At 41.7% G+C, this 22,810-nt stretch overlaps 1 protein-coding gene across 3 annotated transcripts in view; it reads right to left on the bottom strand.

Moving 5' to 3' along the window:
* tle5 (TLE family member 5, transcriptional modulator) overlaps positions 1-22,810 on the bottom strand; it is a 35,334-nt gene that overhangs the window by 6,732 nt on the left and 5,792 nt on the right. For all 3 annotated transcript variants that reach the window (XM_079349894.1, XM_079349893.1, XM_079349892.1), the window contains exons 2-4: positions 11,295-11,383; positions 7,666-7,729; positions 3,961-4,005 (exon numbers count right to left, since the gene is read on the bottom strand). In XM_079349894.1, the coding sequence (XP_079206020.1) occupies positions 3,961-4,005; positions 7,666-7,729; positions 11,295-11,383 (198 nt within the window). The remainder of the gene's footprint in view (positions 1-3,960; positions 4,006-7,665; positions 7,730-11,294; positions 11,384-22,810) is intronic.

A 22,810-nucleotide genomic window follows, 5' to 3' on the forward strand; every position in this document is an offset into this window, starting at 1 on the left:
GCTGTCGATTCAATGATATAAAACAAACACTTTAAGATTTAAAATATGTTCACTTTGGATTATTCATTTTACTTTCAGGACAAATGTAGAATAAAATAAGAATCTGCCGCTTGGCTCTGATTTGTTTTTGAACCGAAACCCATCACAGTTTTACGATCAGATCAAAGAGCAGCAAACCCTCACAAGTTGCATTTTAGTAGAAGAAGTGCAGGATTTTCAATTGATTATAAATGATGAAAACTATTCAGACACAAAAGAGGAGCTCCTACACTACACTATATTTAACGGGAGACACACGAGTGACTGTATACAGGTGAACATTCATTCAACAGTAAATATAGACGAGACAATAGAAAGAAAAGGAGGACCCAGCTATAATGAAGCTTCTCTCAACATATTCTCAGTACTACCCAGAGATCAACCTTGCTTCTCCTCACAAAAGACTAAAGAGATAAAACAGAAAGAAAGGGGAGAGACAAGAGAGAGAGCGCAGACGCATTTTTGAATTGAGTCGTACAGAGTGATCAAGAGGGAGCAATTGAATGTGGGAGAGTGGGAGACAGAGAAAGAGAGGTAAATAGAGACAGAGGTGGAGAGGGAGGAGGAAGAGGAGGAGGAGGAGGAGGACGAGCGACTGGCGGTGCACAATGGGCCTAGACATGAATGCTCCTCCACACTGGTTTCCACACATCCCCTTCAATTTCAACTCTAATAGATCTAGCGACTCTCTGCACCCGCTCTTGATGTGCACAAAAAGAGCACACGTACACGCACACCTTAATAATTGCTCACGCACACACACCTTAATATTTGCTCACACAGACACACACGATCAGGCAGGTAATCTAAATCCACACACATTAAAAACAGACAAATTGTAGACTGCCAGTAGAAAGTAAATGGGCATCTTGAGCAAAAACACAGACAGACTTCTGCACACACAAAATACACACATGCACGCACGCGCACACACACACACACACACACTCACAGACAACTGGAATCGTGACTGTGAATTTCATCCCTGTCAGATAAAGGAAATGGGGGAGATGAGCTGCACACATACGGCTCAGCATCTGTGTGTGTCATTGCTTCCCTGCGACATTGTGTGTGCATGTGTGTGTGTGTACTACCTCAGAGTTTGTGTGGGCGCATAAATGAGAAGGTCTTTAAATCACAGAGCCTTCTACTTCTATGCGTGTCTGTGTGTCCATTTGTCAAAGCCACTCGCTTCTCCCAATATGACTGTCAGTGTGCGCCGTCAATCACGATGGTACACACACACGTGTGTTGGTGTGTGTGCGTGTGTTCAGCTTCCAGACGAGGTCACAGATAAGGGCCGGCCCTTTTGAGGCCCATCGCTCTCTCCCTCAAAAAGGCTGAGCATAAATGACTCCCCCAGCGTCAGCCACACAGACTGATGTAAGGGTACTGCTGCCCCTCCCCCCTCCTGTACAACGACTTTCTTTTCTTTCCTCTTTTCAAAATGGCCATCTGATTCTGAATCTGAATCTGCACTGCTTTGAAATGTGGGAAGCTGCAGCTATGACTTCCTGGCTTTTTGCAGAACCTTTCAGAACATGCGTTGGAATTTTCTGCCACATAAAATGATCTGCTACGTCATACTGAAATACAAAGAGAAAGAGGGAACTTTACAGGACAAGTGCAGTCTGTGATTCTCGTACAGTCGTCTACTTTTCAATTTACCTTCAACAATTCAAGCTCTCCAGAAGTGTGTCCTCTTAACTAAAATAAAAATAACGTTTTAAATAACTGCCAACAACAGGTAAAACCTTTGTAAAAAAAAAAAAAAAAAAAAAAAAAAAAAAAACATGTTCATGAGCTTTACATGTGGTATGAAGTGTGATAATAGCTGTGATTTACCTCTGACTTGACATGTCTAACTATCCAAACGTTTGCTCGATCCATTTGAAAAACTCAAACAAATAAGATCTCACTGTATACTACCAAAATGCTCGAGATATATATATATATATATATATATATATATATATATATATATATATATATATAGTTTGTTGTATGGAACCAGCCCCTGAGATGGGCCGACAGTCACCTCTTCCTGAAGGTAAAGCTGCTCACCATGATCAGTCTGCATATGAACGCTCACTTTGAAACCTTGTTGGCTTTTTATTTTTTGGTGGAATAATTGTTGTATAACCTCAACCCTTTCAGCACAATCAAGTTACAGACATCCTTTTTTAAAGCAATGATGTCCGATAAATGTATGACCACAAAGACAGAATAAAAAAAAACGGAAATTGAATTTCAGTTTACTCATAACACATAAATCAATGAGCACGCCCTTTCTCTTGTGATTATTTCGAGCCTGATCTAGCAGGAGTGTGTGCGAGGCCCCTGTCATGCAATGCTCTCTACGTGTAAAGCTCTGTATAACCGTTTCCTTCTCTTTATTTCAGCCGTGGCTTTGGTAGGAAGAAAAACTATCTGTCGCTTGTTGTTGGCTGCTCCTGATTGGACGCCACCGTCATGAAACAATGGAAGAAGAAGAAATCACAGCATCAGATTTGTCTGAACCCATAGCTTCCATCCGAGAGTGAAAATTGAGGGACGGCAACAAGACACGTTTTCATCATGAAAATACGTCATCATGGTGAATGTACTTTATAAAAGAACTAGCATGAGCTTGGCACTTCAAGGCTGGATTTAAAACCTTCTGAGAGGGGCTGAATGCCATGGAAACCCTCAACAGAACTGCAAAAAGGTTGTTTCCAATAGAAAATGTCCCAGCAAAAATGTGTTTGGTTCCAGATATATTCTGATCAATGCAAGTGGTTTGAAAAAACATGCACACATATGAATCATGTAAGTACTTGACATCAACCAGGATCAAAGCTAAATGAAGTAAAAGCAGTCAAAGTGCCATATTTTGATGTTTCATGCTTGGTAATGGGACTCTTTTATGTGCCCATATATTGTAAGATCAATGTTGAAAAATATTATTTAGCACTTGTGTACAGTACACAGAAAGATCTCAAACTGTAATTCCAACAGGTGAGGCGGGCTTGACTAAACACAGCCTCAGGTGGCATCTTTCAAACGTCTCTCAACACTCCTCAAGTGATTGGAGATTATCTCTGTCATTCTCACCTGCCAATCAGTGAGCTGCAGGTGTACAGTGGAGGAATGGGGTTGGGCATGCACAGCTGTGTCTACATCTACACAGCAACAACACGTCAGGAGTTATTTATCACGCTCAAGGTTCAGCAACAAAGTCTATTCTTTGTGCACAGATGATTATCGCTGACTGACGGCTGGGACACAAACAAAAACAAATGAAACATACGTACGCTCTAAGCCTTCTTCCAACCATCAAAAAAACCCAACTGATTTCAGTTTTCTACTTTAACTTGAATTTAACAAACTTTGTGTCGTGCACTGGAGGTGATTGTGATACAATCAAATCTGAAATAGCTTTAACCCAAGATCTTGAATCTTGCCGTTTTCTTTATTGGATGTGATATAAAATAAAGCAAACCAACGCCATATGTTCAGCTTTGTGGGAGAATGAAGAAAAAAAAAGGGATAAAAAAAGAAAAAAAAAGAAAAAGAGTACAAATCATCTTTGGCCTCTCTACCAACAGCACCATTAGTGCTGAATAATCAACATGCTGCATGCAATAAGCATGTAACATGTATGGGAATACTGTGAAAGAGAATTAAACACTTTATATTTAATGGAACATTTGACCAAACCAATCATGTTGACCACGATGAGCCTTTAACACAAGGACGACAGGAGACAGCGAAGGTCGTTATTCTGACCGTAGCTTAACAAACATTCATAGCTCTCAAAGAGTCGACTGTTGTGTTGTGTATATGTTCTGTTGTGTGTGTTAACCTAACACAATACATCTATTTACATTATTATTATGTGATACCAATAGTGTTTTTAGTCTGACATAAAGGTGGACTCACCTGTTTGTGCATCTCAATATTGAGACCGTAGGACATCTCATAGTACTGAAAAGACAGAGAGAAGAAGAGTCATCAGCTTCATTTTACACCCCTGACTGAGTGTGTGCTACACATTTGGACAAGTGGGATTTAGTTATTGCTCAGTGCTGTTCATTTATACAATCAAGCAGAGTGTCTTGATTAGCCATTTTAATAAACCGATGAGATGTCAGATGAAAAAAATAATCTTCCTCTGCACTGGATCTAAAGAAGGGATAAGTGCTTGTGGCAGAGCAGAATAAGTGAACAAATTAAGCTAAAATTCCAGGTAATAAAAGGTTAAAAATGAAACATTATCTTTCTTCACCAGCAGACCTTCAACCCAGCATGCCTCATTTTCAATATCAAAGAGACTGCTGAGATTCTAGATTTTAATCTACCAATGAATGCAATCCCATCAACAGACACACAGTCAAATCGACCTGCATGGACACATACGCAAAAACATGAACCATTTACAAAGAGGAAAAAGAACTGAGAGAAAAGGAGAGACGGTAGAGAAAGAGTCTCTGTTTTGAGTGAGAGTGAGAGAGTGTGTGTGTGTGTGTGTGTGTGTGTGTGTGTGTGTGTGTGTGTGTGTGTGTTTAGTGTTAATGAGAGGGCCACCCTCCAGGCGTCAACCCTGTTAATCACCCACTCTGTCTGCAGGGGGACTGGCTCTGTCACTGGAAAACAAACACACACATCCCTCACACAGAAGTGTGCACACTCTGACACATGAGCACAAACACACGCACGACACATTTCTGTCTCTTGCTTTGTTGCACTCACACTTTAACATTGTTGTTTTCCGTTGAATCACGTGCTAACACTGCCATGTTAGTGAATGCACGTGCACGTGCAAATACCCGCACGCACGCCTCGTCTGTATCTGCGGAAGCTCCCTAAAGCAATTACAGCGCTGGGGAAATGGAGGTGCTGCTGCTGGCCAGGGGAGTGGAGCAACCTGATACGCTATTAGAGGAGTGTGAGTTTGTGTGCGTTTGTGTGTCTGGGTGGGGGGTGGCAGTGGGGTGGGGGTGTACAAGGCTGGGCATGCCACTGATGGAGTGGAAGTGCGATTGAAAGCTGTGTGTGTGTGTGTGTGTGTGTGTGTGTGTGTGTGTGTGTGTGTGTGTGTGTGTGTGTATCTCGGTGTGTGTTTGTCTAAGAGTGAGCCAGTATAGAAGGAGCCATAAGCATTCTTCCAAAGATCGTGTTAGGGTAAGTTCAGTTGTATCGCAACAGTTGCACTCTATTTGAAGGATTTGCACTCACTGAGGAAAAATAGAGATTTGATGCTTTAAGAGGCGTCACGGTTTAATTAAAAATAGAGTAAATAAATAAGGTTTAAAGTCACATCTGCACTTACAACTGAGACAATCAAGTTTGAAAAATAATCCAGAGTACATTACATTATTATGTTTCAGATTTTCTTCATGTGCCCTTCACTTGTGTTGCCTCAGTGATCTTCTCACACTTACAGGTGACCACAGAGCTGTTGAATTGGCAACCGTGCTGCAGGTGGTTGTTTCTTTAGAGATCTAGCAACATGCAAAACTAATTATGGTATGGTAATTAAGGCTGCTGTAGTCATACTATATATCATATTATTTGGTAATTTAGGCTGCATTTAATTAATTTCTGATGTGGTATCAGATCAACTGAACCTTGCACGTTCATGCTTTCCTTTCTTTTTTTTCCTCACCGTTTTGATTGGACCGTGCACCCATTAGTAAGTCCACACGCTGAACTAGAAACAAAGCGTGTGCTGATGAAAACAAAGAGACCCTTAATGGCTAACAGTTTCAGAAAAAAAGAAAATAAACTCCAGAACAACATTAAAACAGCAGTAGGCTTTGTGATGAACTACAAACACTAAGCAATCATCATCGACTATTGTTGCTTGTGAGGACAAAATCAGCCAGTAAGCTCACAAACTCCCATCATGATGTTCAAAATATTCTAATAATATTATATAAAACTTTGGCCTTCATCTGGGTAATTGATATGAGTAATATAGAATTAGCTGCACTGTACAAAAGCATCATGTGGAACATTTATTTGTATTATATAAAGTATGTAGTGAGTGTTTATTCTGTCTATGATTAAAATCAATCAAGAAATTGTGTAAAAAAAAAAAAAAGTAGAACATTTCAGAAGCTAGATATTAAAAAACACCTTCAATGGCGTTTTAAACATTTGAATAATTTTCTTTCATGTTACATTTGCATGCTCTGCTTCTTTGTCAGCAAGTGTGTGTGTGTGTGTGTGTGTGTGTGTGTGTGTGTGTGTGTGTGTTCACAGCTGCTTTCAGCCAATATCTGTATATGTGTGTAAATGTGTATGTGTGTAATTGTCAGCACTCCTGTCCTGAAATAAATAGAGGGGAAGTGTGTGTGTGTGCGCGCGCTTGTGTGTGTGTTCCTGCCGACTGATGGTGGAGAGAGCAGTGCGGCGGCACAGATTAAATGAGATTAAAGCCAGTCAGAGGATCAATTAGAGGCAAAACATCAGACGGCTACACAGCCACGGCCAGCAACAATGAGATTAGCCCGGAGGTGGAGCAGAGAGCAGGCACGCACAATGTACGGGCAACGGGCATGTGTGAGTGTGGAAGGAGGTAGAGGAAATAAAGGGGTTATTCAGAGAGGAGTGACATGTATAACTCCTACAGAAACGAGGTCTGTTTGAATGATTTCATTCTCCTGTTCACAGCGTTGACACTCTCGGTGTATGAGGGATGGTAGAGGAATATTTAATTGGTTGATTTCTCACATTTTTAATATCCATCATTTCACTTATTTCAATCATTTTGTGACAGACAACAGCTCAGACAGCTAGAGAAGGGGTTCCTAATATATGAATGTGTTCATATGCACCAATCCCTAAAATACTGTTTAACACAGAAAAACCCTGATATAACATAAGAAAAGATAAATAGTGTGTTGTGAATGGGAGCTCATATTTCTCTCCTCCAGGAGTGGAGCACTTTAACTCCATTAAACAACTGAAAGTTATTTTTCTAAAGAACTTCCTGCTGTGATGGTTCACATTAAATTAAATCTTAATTCAGGAAGAACAAGTTTGATTGAACACAATTATTTTGATCCTTTTCAGAGGATCATATTAATCTTGCACGTATTTTTAGTTTTTTTAAAAGGACCCAGATGTTGGGTTTGTATTTGTGTTTGATATTGCAATCATCTAAAAACATGAAGGAAAAGTTTGTAACAAAGATGACTAACCCCAGAGTCTGAAAATAATACTTCATTCTGTTTTCCTCCATCGTCAGTTTTGATTTTAAAAAATTAACTATCAAGATTTTCAAGCATTCGGTGTTGTTTCAAACATTCCTAATGAACAGCTTTTGAGTCCCGCCCAGAATGTGTTTAGACGTGTTGTCGTGTTTTTCTTGTTGTGTTAAATGTTTGTGAGTAAAACAAACGGATTTCCAACCTTTGAAAATAAAATCAAAGTTGTATTAAAGCAGAAATACATAATTAAGAGAAGATTTTAAAATGAGAATGAGACTTCAGAGGTTGAGGGTAAATAGCAAATCAAATGTTTCATATGTGATTAAACACATACATGCATATATATATATGCACATGCATACATATATATATATATATACACACACACACAAACAATATGGTTCAACAACTGTTACATCATTTCACTCACCATGATATAATGGCGCTGCATCTCCGACTTCTCACTGGCCAACTTGTCACACTCAAGCTTCAAACTGGAGAGAGAGAGAGAGAGAGAGAGAGAGAGAGAGAGAGAGAGAGAGAGAGAGAGAGAGAGAGAGAGAGAGAGAGAGAGAGAGAGAGAGAGAGAGAGAGAGAGAGAGAGAGAGAGAGAGAGAGAGAGAGAGAGAGAGAGAGAGAGAGAGAGAGAGAGAGAGAGAGAGAGAGAGAGAGAGAGAGAGAGAGAGAGAGAACACTGAGTCAGACCTTGTTAGTCAGCTTGACAGTCCTCCTTCTAAAGTGCTGACACCATGTGACTTCAACCTCCTTCATCATCATTAACTCCACTTCCACCAAAGGCACTGTCATCACTTTCACCCCCACTTCAGCCCCTTACCCCTGCCTCCACCTTCATCATCAACAGCACCATCACCATTGTCATCACTTCTGCTACTATTATCTTCTTTATCATCATCATCACTGCTGCTGCCATCAAGCTCACCTTTTAGTAGTCAGTGGCAGTGTTTGACGAGGTGTCGATTGACTGAAGGAGGTCAAAGTCATCCTAAACTCCAGATATGAGTCAAAATGTCTGCCTTCTACATCAGAAGAGGTAGTGCAGAAAAAAAAAGTCTAAACATAGTGTTGGAGCTTTTTTTTTTTTTTCCGACCCAGTCCATGAGACAGCTATTAGCCGTAATCATGTCAGTGTTGATGTCACGCGAGGCGACAGGACAAAGGAGGACATGTCAACAAGTCAACCAGATCATCAAATGGAAAAGACAGTGGGTGGGTTGTGGGGTTAGAGATTCCCCCTTCGGTGCGTTTGACTGAAGCAGTCGGCTCCATCGTGTCGTCTCGGGAGGCATCATCCGATGCGAGGACTGGATAAGGCTCAGATCAAATAAAGATATGCACAGGCACACTGTGGATAGTTTCAGATTAAGGATAAGTCTGAAACCTGTTTGATGCCGTGTGTGTATATTTATGCTGGGATGTTCTTTTCGGCTGTCTGCGGGAGTGACAGCTCGATTACAGCGTGTGCTGGCTGAATCTTCGTTGGTTAGTCTTAACTGGCAGACTGAACTCTGTGTAATACAGGGCCAATAATGTGAGCTTACTCACACACAGTATTGTGCTTCTTCTTTAGAATTATCACAGCAGCATGTGAGACTGGATGTCTGTTTTTTTCTTGGTTTGTTATTGATAGACAAACATAATGTTATTTGATATTTGAGCGGCCACAATATCTTTTCAAGATGATGAGGATGTTCCTGAGTTTTTTTAAATGTAACTACGATAAGAGGGGGTGTTTAGATGTTTTAGGAGTAGACGAGAAATCCGGTTTAAGGAAAACTCCCTTATCATAAGATAATCTTATTTGCACTACATGAACACCATGTCCTGAGAGCACGCGAGCGTGAGCTATCACGTAACATCAAGAGCATCCGTCAAAGCATTTCAATCACGGATGTGGATGTTACTTATGCATCACTATCTTCACTTTGTAAAAAAAAAAAAACCTAATAAACTCTGTTGAGTGAAAAATGTTTTCCTGTCAGACACAGACTGTGCCTTCCTCGCCCATTTCTACACAAGCAACAAGAATACAAAATAAAGTTGGAACATCGGGGTTGAAAACTATTCAAATAAGAAACAGTTGAATTAAGCTCATGTCGTCGCTGGCGCTCGCTCACATCGGGGGCTGTTAGGACACGGTGCAAAGTAAAAAATATTTAACAATCTCAAATCATGCTGTATCTATTCTAAATAGGTTTTTTTTAATGGTGACATCGTTGTTTTTAATGCATAATTCTTTTTCTGACTTGATTGTCTGACATGAAGAATGAAAAAGTGTTGTAAAACACCAACACACAGTACTTAATCATGGGCTCTAAAGCTGATCATTTACAATTATTCTGGGGTTTTTTTTGCAGCTGATTAGATCATTTGGTAGAAAAAAAAAATATATATATATACACACACCGGTATATGATCTTGCAATAACACTGGAAAAGAATGGTGAACAGAATAGCGAGAATTTGAAAGGTGGTGATTGGATATTAGATTGCATCAACAGACAGACAGTCCCATGGTAGAGTGATCCTAGAAGCGTATGGCTTGGCATGCAACAGATCCTGCCCAGCAGTCACCGGGAATGTGAGGATGCTTCTTTTGTTTGGGGGGTGATGTTGTATTCCGTCTCCGATCCTATTTGTGCATGAGCAGCCTCCACTTATCCAAAATGTTCCCCTTCCCTCCTACACAAAAACCCTTCCTGCTATCCCCATGTACATGCGTAGGCAGTGTTGTGGGTTGTCATGGCGACCGTCCTCCCTGCTGCCAGCCTACCTGGGATTGGCTTTGTGCCTCCTCTGATTGGTGCTCAGCAGCCCCTGGGCCTGCACTGCTGCTCTCAAACGACACTTTGATGGAGTTTTATTGCCGATTCTTCCGTCTCTAAATCGCTCCTGCTGTCATCTTTATTTTGATTTATGTATTCCTTGATCTATTTATGCATGTAAGCGAGGGGAGGGGAGAATAGCTTGGGAGAAGAGGAGGAGGGTGGGAAGAGGAACACAGCAACAGCTACAATGCTTGATACTATACCCGGGGGAGCGCCTGCGGTACATTTGCCTTTTAAAGTCTTGAGCAAAAGACAAGTGCAGCACAGCAGCAGAGCTACAAAGCCTCGTCTGTGGCTCCCAATCCCACCTCCCCATTCCAGCCCCCCTCCTGAGTCAATAGACACTGTATGCATGTTCCATATGCTCAGACAAAAAGGTTTTCTTTCAACTGTGCCCTGGCTCTCTGATGAGGGTTAAATGTTGCTGCTTCCTATTGTGGGAATTCAAAAACCAAAGGCAAGGAATAAGACGTGCAGGGTGTTATAGCTTCCTTAGATTCCCCCCATCAAACAAAAGTGTTCAGACCAGAGCAGAGATTTTTGCACACAATTTGCCAAGCTTTCATGTCTCTGTTACCAGCAGAGGCAAGCCTCTGGAAGCTTCTACGAGAACAGGTACAGAGGAACACACTAACTTCTTCATGAAGGAGGGCTGCCTTCAAAGACTCCCCTCTCACAAAGAGAGGATCTCTCTCTCTCTCTCTCTCTCTGAGATGCAAACCCTGTGGCGTCCCCTCACTTTAGAACTGCTATCAAACAGATCAGCGGAGGTCGAAACCGGGAACTTTGGAAGTGCCTCAGACTTCAGCACCGTTGCTGTTTGTCAGCAGTAAAGGGAGATTAATAGTCTGAGGTAAACGAGACTGATTTTGAGATGAGTCGAGAAGAAGTATCACACTTCCTGCACTGCTTTATTTTATGGTTTATCATTAACAAATAAAATGACAAGAACCTGAATTGTTTATTGTATTTTGTTAATATTTGATGGAGGTTTGTTTGGTAATAAATTCTCACGTTGACTTTGGATCTGCGGCTGCGTGTTGTTTCTTTGCATGTAGCTTACCTGGAATTTGTTTTTGAAAGGCATTACAATAAACAAAACACTAAGTGATATATGAATAGCCTCAAGATATACTCCCCGTTACAAAGAGATAGATGAAATGCTTCTCTTTTGTATCTGTGTGACTGAGTGTGTGACGTGTTTCAGTTTGCACCTGTGATATTGTGCTTGGAGGAACTGGAATTCATCCTTGATTCTGTCGCAGGAGTCAGAGGTTGTGAATTTCAGCTGCTGCGATGAAGCCTGCCAAAGAATAAAAGACAAGAGGAAAAAGGTGAGAAATAAGTCACACACACAGATGAAACATACTGAGTGAACAAATCAGAAAGCGAGCAGACAGAGAAATGATTTTTTTTCTTCCAAGATTTGTCCCTTTAGATGAATCTGTTATGAACAAAAGCAAATATTATAAGCAAGAACAGCCCGGTGAACTCTGACCCGACATGTATCCCATTCAAACAGTCGAGTTAGTTGAGAATACATTGGCCTGCTCATGCTAGAATGAATCAAAGCACGGTGGTAACACGCGTGCTGTTTTGGGAGGCATCTCGTGTTAAACTCTTAGAGCTGAACAGATTGAGCTTGGACAGAACGTTTCTAAAATCCCCTCTTTGATGAAAGCCACTCTAAAAGGTTGGCTCATCTTGCAAACAGTTTAAACGCATGTGTTGAGATGAGATCGGCCGTGGTTCAAATTAGGGCTGGGTAATTGGGTAGCTGCTGATATTATTAGTGAGTTACAGTTATTCGAGGGACCAAGCTTTTGGATTTGACTGAAATACTTAGTAAGACTCAACTGTCCACAGAGGTATAACTTCAGCTTCAGCATTATTCAACAGAAACGTGCGGGCACAGTGAGCCAGATTACGGCAACAACAACTGCTTTATGGCAGCTATGGTAACCGTCCAGGGACACATGGCATGTCTCTGCGTGTCTCTCCTGGCCTGGTCTTGAGTCAAGTCCGGCTCGAGCAGGGAGCGTGACCTCTAAACTACGAGTACTGTTTGTGTTACACTCCGTTATATCTGTGAATGTGTTCTAACAAACTAATTACATGATGTGTTTATGAAGTTACATCATCAATCTACCCTGAACGCTGCTATTAGCTCTCATTGTAGTTCTGCCCACACTACATTCCCCAGGCAGCAGTGGACAGCCTGATTGTGTGTTAGAGCACAGCACGCATCAAACCCGAATAGGGACAAAATCTCATTATTCCTCAGCAGGCTGCATAATGGGTCAGGTGGGAAGAGGGATCGACATTTTCCCACTATGATTGAGCAGGCAAAGGAAACCATCAGAAATCGGATTGCAGCACTTATGGGGAGGTAGCCTGCTGCTGTTGGGAGTGACCCGTCGCTTTGTAGCCCGCTCCCCACAGTAAACTGCTCAGCTTCACTTTGAACTACAAACAGTCACAGATCCTTGGCCAGAGAGAAGCCGGAGAACAAGATTGCTTCAGTTTTTTTGGGAACATACCTGCGCACTTCAAAGTCCAAAATGACTTTTTGTTGTGCAGCTCAGTAGGCATCACTTGGCTTTATCACAATGCAGTGTTTGGGATGACTTCTTATTGAAGCCTCCTCTGGTGAAAAAATGATTACCCTAGGTATCCTCAGTTTGGATTTGATATATTTGTACATTCTATGCATGCTTTAAATAAGCGCTGCTGAATTAATGAAGGGTTGAGATTAAAAGAAAAAGACAAAAAAACAATAGTACTGCTAAACATGGACAGTGGCCCACAGCCGTTACTCTTTCAAATGTCATGAGAAGTGCTGAAATGATCGAGCAGACACCGAGCCGCTGCTAAGAGACAGAGGCTTCCACTGTAAAGCACAATAACCCTTTCCATTATCTCTCCAGCCAGTATGGCCTGCACCAAAGTCAGCAAACATGCTTGGCTATATGGGTCTGTGCCACACACACGGCATGTGTCAACACAGAGCTACAGTACAGGCAAGCAGCAGTGTAGGAACTGTTCCATGCTCTGGCTTTGTTTCTGAAAATGCTGTGCATAAGTGACACATGGAATCAAATCACGTCAACAAAGAACTGTCCACTGAATAATATAGAACTGGTTATACTAACTGTAAATCATGAGGACATTAAAAATGGTAGACGCTCAGGCGACAAACTTCTGTGTTGAAGAGTACAAATTCTACACTTGCAAACAAGGTAAATCACACATTTGGATTCAAAATGAATTGAAGTATTCTATGATATGATAAAGGTGCATTGATGTGCACTGCAATATATCTGTCCTTTTAAATCTGCCAATACTGCATTGACGAACTTCATAAAGAAATGTTTTTTGTTTATCCAAAGTTTAGGATCAATCTAGGTATTCAGGGTTCCTGATGCCAGAACTGATAGAGAAGCAAACGTCCTAAACTCTGAAGGAAACAAACATATTCTGACATCCTTCTTTAAACCTCAAGCGCCGAAACAAACCAGGACGAAGCTTTAAAAAGTGGAATTTAACAAAACTGGCATGCAGATACTTTAGCTGTGTGAAGACATGAATCAGTACATTGTTAACGACAGACTCACACACTGATCTGATCTAGGTTCAGTAACGTCTTCACTGATAATAACCCACAGTAAATATCCCTGAACAAAGACCTTAGCAACATCTCTGAATGAAAACTCAGAATCCAGGATGTTTCCTGTGTCAAGAACACATAAATGGACAGAAGAGATCACTGGTCTGTATAGAGCTGCTCAAACAAGTCACACAATCTTAAACATGTTCGAAATATTCTGAACAACCATTACGAACCAAATAAGAATAAAAATGGCCCCTCAACACCTCCATAACATATTTATTTACTTGTCTAAATAATTAAATTGAAAATCTTACATAAAGTAAAAAATGTAAAACAGAAACAACTGGTTTGATAGAGAATGTGACACATCTCAGACAAAACTTAAAATACTGTCAAACTAAAATAACACAGATGAGCATACATATGAATGGATATCTATTGGCCCTTAAAGAATATAAAAAGCTTCTCTATGACAAGAAATGAAGTAAAATAAGAAACAACTCCAAACACTATGAATGACGCTATCAATAATCGCTTTTGGGATCTAAAACAGACCAATCACATTCAAGACAGAAAAAAATACTTTGAATACCTTTATGAGTATCCAGAATGTCAGGGACTAAATCCCACTCAGGCTACGACAGCAGAAAAAGTCAAAGAACTGAGAAAGCTGTGAAAGAAAACTATAAATGTGCACTTGATGATCCAATCACTATGAAGGAGAAACGAAAAGCTTGAGAAATGGCTACACACGCTGAGAAGTGTTGAAACAGTGATGTCAGACTTCAGTGTGCTTGGCTGAAGCTTTTCAACTTGGTGCTCACAAGCAGACATTTCTCTTTGATTTGGAACAAAGGTCCTGTTTCTCCCATAATTATAAAATGGGAACAAATACGACCCCAGTAATTACAGAGGAATCTGTGTTGACTGTAACCTCAGTAATGTCTTCTGTAGCATCCAGAACTCATTGAACACAATGTCCTGTCAAACGTCAGAGCACATTTACACTTTACACACACTCTTCAAGAGGGACATTCATATTAAAATATTTGCCTGTTTTGTAGATTTAAAACTGGAACAATTTGACACAATGGGCTGTACTTTTAAATCCTTCAGTGTGGTATTGGAGGCAAATCATATTAAATGAATGCTGTATTAAAAAAAAGGGAAACAAAAGAACAGGAGCAACATGTAAGTGACACGCAGCATTTCACATAGGTACAGCAGTTCAAACTCAAAACTTTGGAGAGAGCCGTCTCTCCCCCCGTTCATTGTCCATATGCATGCAAGGGGAGAGAGGAAGGAGGAAACGAGAGAGGAGAAATAACTTAGTATTTTCCACTACGGATGCTTGATATCAGGAGAGTGAACAAACCTCTGAGTGGGAGACTGAATCGGCATGTGGCTCTTTTTCGTTACAAAACACAATCCAGCTTTGATTCAGAGAAGGCTGTGAGGAGAAAAACGGCCAAATAAACAATCGACTGTGTATTAAAACAAGACAGGGTTGTGTTAAATGCTGCTGTCGTATGGGACCAATCAACGGACTGCAGTGTTTAGCTCCACCTTTCAGGGTCGAGTTTGGCACCCAAACAGAAGGGTCCCAGAAAGCAGCACGGTGCGGGTCAGTCATTTTGGAATCTTGCCTGCCTTTAGTCGATGGAAACAATGTAAAATGTGTGCTGTACCGAGACGAACCGCTTGGTGAAAAACAGGGCTTAGGACTGTTTACCTTCTCTGGTCAAAAACAAACAAACTTTGGAGGACTGGCTGCGGCGACGTTGTCAGAGAAAACAGACCTTCAACACAGTGTTTACTTAATGTATGATGATACAGTGAGGTCATTTTATGGTTTCATTCAGTAGGTATCTTACGTATAGGTCCTTTAAACAAGGAGGGGGCGATCATCGGGGATGCAACTTAACCCTTACATAAGGATGGGTTGAATAATCTTACTGAATAGTTGTAGTTTTTTTCCTAGGTTGTTTCTGGCAGTGAGAGATTCAGATTAAGATTCCCCTGTTGGAGACAACAGAAACAGATCTTGATACATTCAAGTTTGTTCTGCTTTCAATATGTAATCCAGGGGGGGAAGTGTGGGGCCCTGAAGTACAGAAGTGGCAGACAGCTTGGGACACGACCCCAATCTAAGAATTGTATCTGCTTTTGAAATCCCCATGCTCCACAGAAACTGGCCAACCCTGGCATTCAGATCAGAGCTGAGGGAGGAGAGAGATTCCCTCAGTCTGTCCACATGGCCAAAAGAGTGATCAAATTCCAGGTTCATTTAGCACAAGCTGATTCCTGAATCATACCATCACATGGCCCCTAAAAAACATCAAACCATCAAGTCAAGAATCAAGAGCTTCACCATCTCTCCAAAATAAAAACTAGTGACAATGAAAACAAATCCAGAGTACCGATGTGAACCTTGACACCTTTGAAATCGATTTATAAAGATTAATCTTTACATCCCTCGTAATAATAAATGCTATCAACTTAAATGTTATCAAATGTTAAATCTAAGATATAACATTTGACCTGACAACAAACCCCAGGTAAAAAAAAAATGTATGATGAGATACATCAAGTATGTATCTCATCATACATTTGAAAGATTGATTTTACGAACCCAGCTCAGACTTGGCCATATTTGTCTGAAGCCTGGGAGAAATGTGAAAGTGTGGCTGGAACTGAAGTTAATGTAAAGCCTCTCAGAAACATAGGCTTTTTGTTTAAATGAAAAATACAAAATAGGTGAAGGATACACCGAGATCAGAAGACAACTTGAAGAATGACTTCTTATTTTCTTGCTATTTTTCAGACGGGTTACGATGTTCCAGTGAAAACTGTCCAGCAAATGCAGGAGTGTGAAGGACAAATATCACATTGTCGCCCTGATTTTTCTTTTGTCACAACACAGCTCAGCTACAGCTAACTCCCAGTCTGCTGTACCACAGACGGCTCACAATGTTTTTCTTTCTCTCTGCCACTGAACACAACAAGGTGCTCGATGGGGGCCTGAGAGGCCACAGCAGATGGATGCCCACAATGTTAATGAAATACTGCTGGAATATTGTGACACATGCCATCTGCTGTGACAAAAAGCTACCTTCACGCTGTGAGCAGAATTGTGTTTGTTCAACACAGAGGCTTGGCTAAAATGTGTGTGTGTGTTTTGTTGTGCCCATGCTTAGCATGTATTAAGAAGCATAGACAGTGTGAATGTGTCTTTTGACCAAAACAGAGAATCAGAGCGCAAAGTGTTAGGGAGGGATGTGTGTGTGCTCACATCTGTGTATTTGTCTCTGATCATTCTGGTCTGTATGTATGACGCTTGGCTACCAGAGAGGCAAAACATTCACTGCCATGAACATATGAAGGATACCAACACACACACACACACACACACACACACACACACACACACACACACACACACACACACACACACACACACACACACACACACACACACACACACACACACACACACACACACACACACACACACACACACACACACACACACACACACACACACACACACACACACACACACACACACACACACACACACACACCTAAATGTAGGACAATCTCTAATTTGATTCTGCTCTGCTCCTTTGAGACGTAATTAAAGTATTAAAAAGCTTTGTGCACTGCTGAGGCAATTGAGACAGTCTTCAGTGAATAAATGGGATTCATCGTTTCAGGAAATTGCTGCCCCTCCCCCCCATATCCCCATACCCTCGCCTACCAACCAACCCAAAGCCTACTCATTGTCACCCTCCCCTGCAAAAACACGCACACACACACACTCACCCTTCCTGGCCTCATCATCTGGTCCAATCCATGTGAAATCTACTGTGAACCATAATGTCTGTTTTAAATAAGAATCTGGCTATGGCTGTTTCTTCTCCATAGATCAGTCAACAAAAGGGAGTAGAGGAAGGGATGGAGATTACAGGGGGGGGCTTCACACACAGACCAAAGCGCACAGTGATTAGGCATGCCAACAATACATGACTATAGTACATGAATGCTGCAGAGCACACACATACACACACAATAACAGCAGGATATGTTGGAAAACATCCTCCTCAGTCTAAATCCTGCCTGAGGGGAGAAAGCAGTGTGGGGATTGTATTTCCTGGAGCACCGCCTGCCTGTTTACATCTCAGTTGGAGTGTGTTTGTGTGTGGTATATATGAATGTGTATTGGGGGCAGGGATGGTGCCTTGGCATTGTAATCGCTCACTAATGACTGGATGTTATCTCACTCCCACTTTTAAATGAATGCAGTAGATCTACGCTGATGAGCAGTGTGGCCTATTTCTCAACGTTAGGCTGACTGTTCGCTCCCTAGCAACCAGTCCCAAGGATGCCATTTGAGCCATCCGCCTCCTCTGTCCATCACACAGTCACGTTGAGGATTGACAAATTACATTAGTAATAAAACCAACCATGATAAAAACGGTTCTTGCTTAGAGCTATTGTTAGCCTTTTTCAGTGTCGTGGCAAGGTAAGAACTTGTAGGTCTATATTTAAGCATAGATTCAAGTGGAGTGTGAGCTTTAGAAAATTGCCCTCACAAAGAGGTATTAACACTCAAGGTGGTGTTTAATGATTGCAATATATTTGGATTAATTCTAGGAATTGGTTCGGTATATCAAAGGGGATAAATATGCACCGATGTGTGTAGAACACAACATACAGAACTTCTCAGCAGAAATCCGTCTAAGCATTTTTTTTTTTGAGCCAGTCGCTGAGGGCTTAAGCCTTTTGCTAATACAACAGCAGCAAACAAGATCACATCCTCCATCTAAGAATAGCTCAAAGCAAACAATTCGATCTAAATATCCCTGATTAGTGTTTCGACTAAAACGTATGTGCCCAGTGATCTGAACGAGCGACAAGGCTAACTGGCACGTGTCCAAGCTCACCCAGGCCAACTCCTTTTGGGCCTAGCAAGCCTTGCTTGCTGTTAACTGCTCAATGTGTGTGTGCATTCATGTGTGTGTGTGTGTGTGTGTGTGTGGTGTGTGTTTTGTGTGTGCAAGAGGCTGAGGAATAGGATTGTGTCTTCAGCCACTCTGGACAGGGGCTTTAGAGCGCAGGGAGAGCCTAATCCTGTTTGGGTCAGGAATTTGATTTTGATTATTATCTCTCACGAACCAAGCCATGGCTTACCCCCATTTCTGCAGCGTTATCCCCACAACACACACACAAACCTCCCCCGAGCAGCCCACCAGATTTGACCTCGTTAAGACGGTTTAAAGAGGATTATTCTACTTTTATCACTTCGAGTGAAGTGCCCTTGCTTACATAGGCTTGGCATGGCTAGGCCTCCCTCCCCAGAACTATGTCGACCCCCCCCCCCCCCGGAGTGGGGCCAGCCAAGCGCGCAATGCAAACACACACAAACATGACACTTAAGGTACTGTGCCCTGCAAACACACATGCACCCAAGTGTAGACTTTAACAACACGTACACACATGGAGGCGCGTACTCAACCGTGGCAGACAAAAGGTGGGGGGATGGCGTCCTATAACTCAACACACACATGTTCACACATACACAGGAAAATAGTGCAGAGATTGCAAAGCCAAGGGAAATGGGCAATTTGTCAAGAGTGGGGAAAGTGGTGAGGCCGACAGGGCTGTGGGTTTTGGAGACCATGGCTGAGATTAAAGCCAGCCTCGCAGAAGGGGGGCTTTAAGATTACACCCAGTACGGTTGTGTGGATGATTGATGCCTGCTTGTAAAACCAAGGTTATTACCTACAACAGCCGGAGGAGGGAAGGGGGCAGGAGGGAAGATTAGTCTCAAAGTTTGCAAAAAATAAAAAATAAATAAGTGGACAATCAAAGCAGAAAGCCTGAGTCTCACACCAGGGAATCTCTGTTTTATTTGCTTGCTTAATGAATGATGGTTGAGCTGCCACTTTAGTTCTGATGTATGCACAAGTCAAACGTTTTAAAGAGGATCTTTTTTCCTCTGACACAATCCAAGTCTATTCATATCAAATACTTCATCCAAATTTTACCTTTGTGCTATTTTATGTTTTACTAACATTTCAGTAAAGCTACAGTTGGAGTCAGAAAAACAGTCACTTATTTTTAAACAGCCTTTGACAGTGTGCTTGTCAACGGCCCTGACACACCAAGAAGACGGCAAAGAACTAGAGGCGATGAAGGCTGACTGTGGCTTCGCCTTTGTCTTGGCCAAAAAGTTGCACTTCTGACTGACGCAGATTCAACAGGTTGAATCACTCCAGAAAAAGGTAGACAGGTCGCAACAGAGCTGGACACAGTGCAAAGACAAGAGCAGCCATGGCTTACCTTCGGTCCATCTCCTCGGTGTCAGGGCCTTAAAGCCAGAGGTCCGTCAATCGAGGCTGCTGCCCAATCTCTTTCCACATGGACAGTGATGGATATTCACTAAGACTGTTTCAAATTTCTTTTCAATATAGGATAAACATAGGTATATACTATTTTAAAAGAGCAAGGTGCATGTGCAGTTATTAATTAAAGTTTTATTCTGCAATAAAATTGTAGATTTATGTTTTACGAGTCGAAAGTTACTGTTGGTGACTGATGAGTTTCAGTTCTTTGGGGCTAAAATTCGGCGCTTTATTACTCTTCAATACAAGATAGGAGCTTCTTTGAGTGCTGCCTACAACACACCACGACCCAAGTCGATTCAAAGTGCTTCACGCAAGACATCAAAACTAATCAAAGGGACAAAGAAACCCTAAAATAGATTTTGTTTTTAATGACTAAAACAAACCATTAACAATTGGATGGAAACAGAATAACCTGCTGGTCTCGCCAAATAGAAATTATTTGAGGCCTTTGTTCCACCTGTGAACGCACCATTAAAGCCTTCAAAAAAGTAACTAGACCTGGTTTTTTTCCCTTTTGCCATTTTAACCAGCAGCACTGCAGCCTTCTTTTATTTTGGAAAATGTTTTTTAAAAAATCGATACAGTATAGGATCACGATATTTTGTGTGGTGATATTACATTGTCTGGCAGCCAAGTATCAATATTTGAAATATATTCTAAATTCTTAATTTGTAACTGCTGAAGGAGTTGCACAATTCATTTTGAACAAGTTGTATAGTTAAAAACTACAAACAGTTCAGATGAGGTGCATGCAGACTCTTCCTGCCTTTGAATTTGATCACAGTGCGTCAGTCTGTGAGTTTGACTCTCTGTATGAATAATTAGAGATTATGTTCTTCTTTGACAAAACAGTTCTTGATGTAGTCAAGTGTAGTGGACATTTCATGCAGTTAAAAAGCTTAATCGCAATATATATTGTATGGCAATAATCAGCATATCGCAAAATGTTTAAAATCGCATTAAAATTGCATCGTTTGTCTAGTATCAGGATAATATCGTATGGTGAGGCCTCTGGTGATTCCCACCTCTAATATACATAACATTTAACGGGGTGTGCTGAAGGACAAAGAATGTCTATAATGAGGATTGAACTGGCTGTAGTCTGGACAAGTTGGACAACGACCTCACAGCAGGGGGGTGACAATACCTGCCAACATGTACTCTGAATACAACACAAGAGAAAGCAGTCGTGTCTTGTGGGGCACTGTTGTCCTCTTCTCGTCCTCCCTCCTGCACAGAGCAGACTGAGCATGGGAGGTTGTCATTGCCGTGCTGCGAATCCTCATGCCGTCTGAATGAGATTTTAGTGGACAAGAGGAGGCATACTGTTTCAGTCCAGGCTTTTCTGCTCTTAGGCACACAAACCGAGCAGCTAATTCTCTTGTCTGAGCTGGTGCAGTGCATTGCATATTGGCAGGTCTGTGGGGGTCTGGGTCGGTCCGGGCCAATCAAGCCGCCCCCCCGTCGTGCCGCTTTGTTCCAACCCATTGCACCGTTCTGCTCTGGGGAAGGACTGCCCTGCCCACCGCCATCACCCTCCTTCTTCTCCGACTCCCACACACTCCTCCTGGGGAGCTGCTGTTGAATACTGATGCAGCCGCTATACTCCATACACCCCCAACTATACTCTCACAAAAAACACATCCATACACACACCACCCACTTAGCTCACAACATTGTGTGTTCGACGTAAGCTGATTTCACATTTACACTTATAAACATTTTTTGAGAATTTCAGGAATGCCCCAAAAGATTCTCCTGATCCAGTTGTTCATTTTCTATTCCATTATTGGAAACGGGTTGGACTCAAACCTGGGCCACCCCCTCGGAAAACTATAGCCTCCGTACATTGATGGGGGGGGGGGGGGGGGGGCAACCACAGCACTTGTTAGAAGATATTGACTTAGCATCTTTAGATTGGTTATTTTATAGTAATAAAAATAGTATAAATAATGTCTATCCTGTTCCTTTAAACAATTGTTTACACGCAGAAAATATCAAATAAATGTATTTTCTTACCTTCAGACAGGCCAGTCTAAATTGAAAATACTGTTTAACCAACCAGGAAATCAATTGCAGAGGAACATTCCTATTTATGATTTTTGCAAAATGTGTAATAGCTTGGGGGATTTAAAAGTTAAGATGCAGACCAAAATTCACAACGTTCATGGTCGGTACGCTGCGTTCTTCCTCTGGATTTCTTTTTTGTGCATGTGTTGGTTCTCCTGTCACCATCTAGAAAAAAAACCCCTATTAAAATGCCCCTAAAAACAATAAGTGTTCATGAATATAATGTTTTATCTTTTGGAAAGTGTTTAGCCTTTCTCTGCTGTGTGTTTGTTGAAAAAAAAAAAAGGGTTGCACCAGTCTACTCCCCTCCCTTTCATCTGACCCCAAAGCATTTCGACAATCATCCAGTGTAGCCCTTCACAAAAATCAACATCACCTGTGACCCATGGCCTCCACTCATCCACTGAAAAGCGGGCCTCCTGCAGGGTGGGGTTATTGAGGGGGGGTTAAGGTGCTGTTTGTCATGCTAATCAGCTGGCCTAACCTTACCAACCCAGACATCTGCTGCCCTGCATGTGTCGAGCCCCGCATTCAATTTGTCCCCCAGATACAAAAAGCAGGTAAGACCCTTGAGGCTGGTAAGAATGTGTTTCTGTGTGTCCTTGTTCATGCCTCATGGGTGAAAGGGAAACATCTTTGT

The sequence above is a fragment of the Symphodus melops genome, assembly GCF_947650265.1.
Source record: "Symphodus melops genome assembly, chromosome: 8".
In the NCBI taxonomy this organism is placed as follows: Eukaryota; Metazoa; Chordata; class Actinopteri; order Labriformes; family Labridae; genus Symphodus; species Symphodus melops.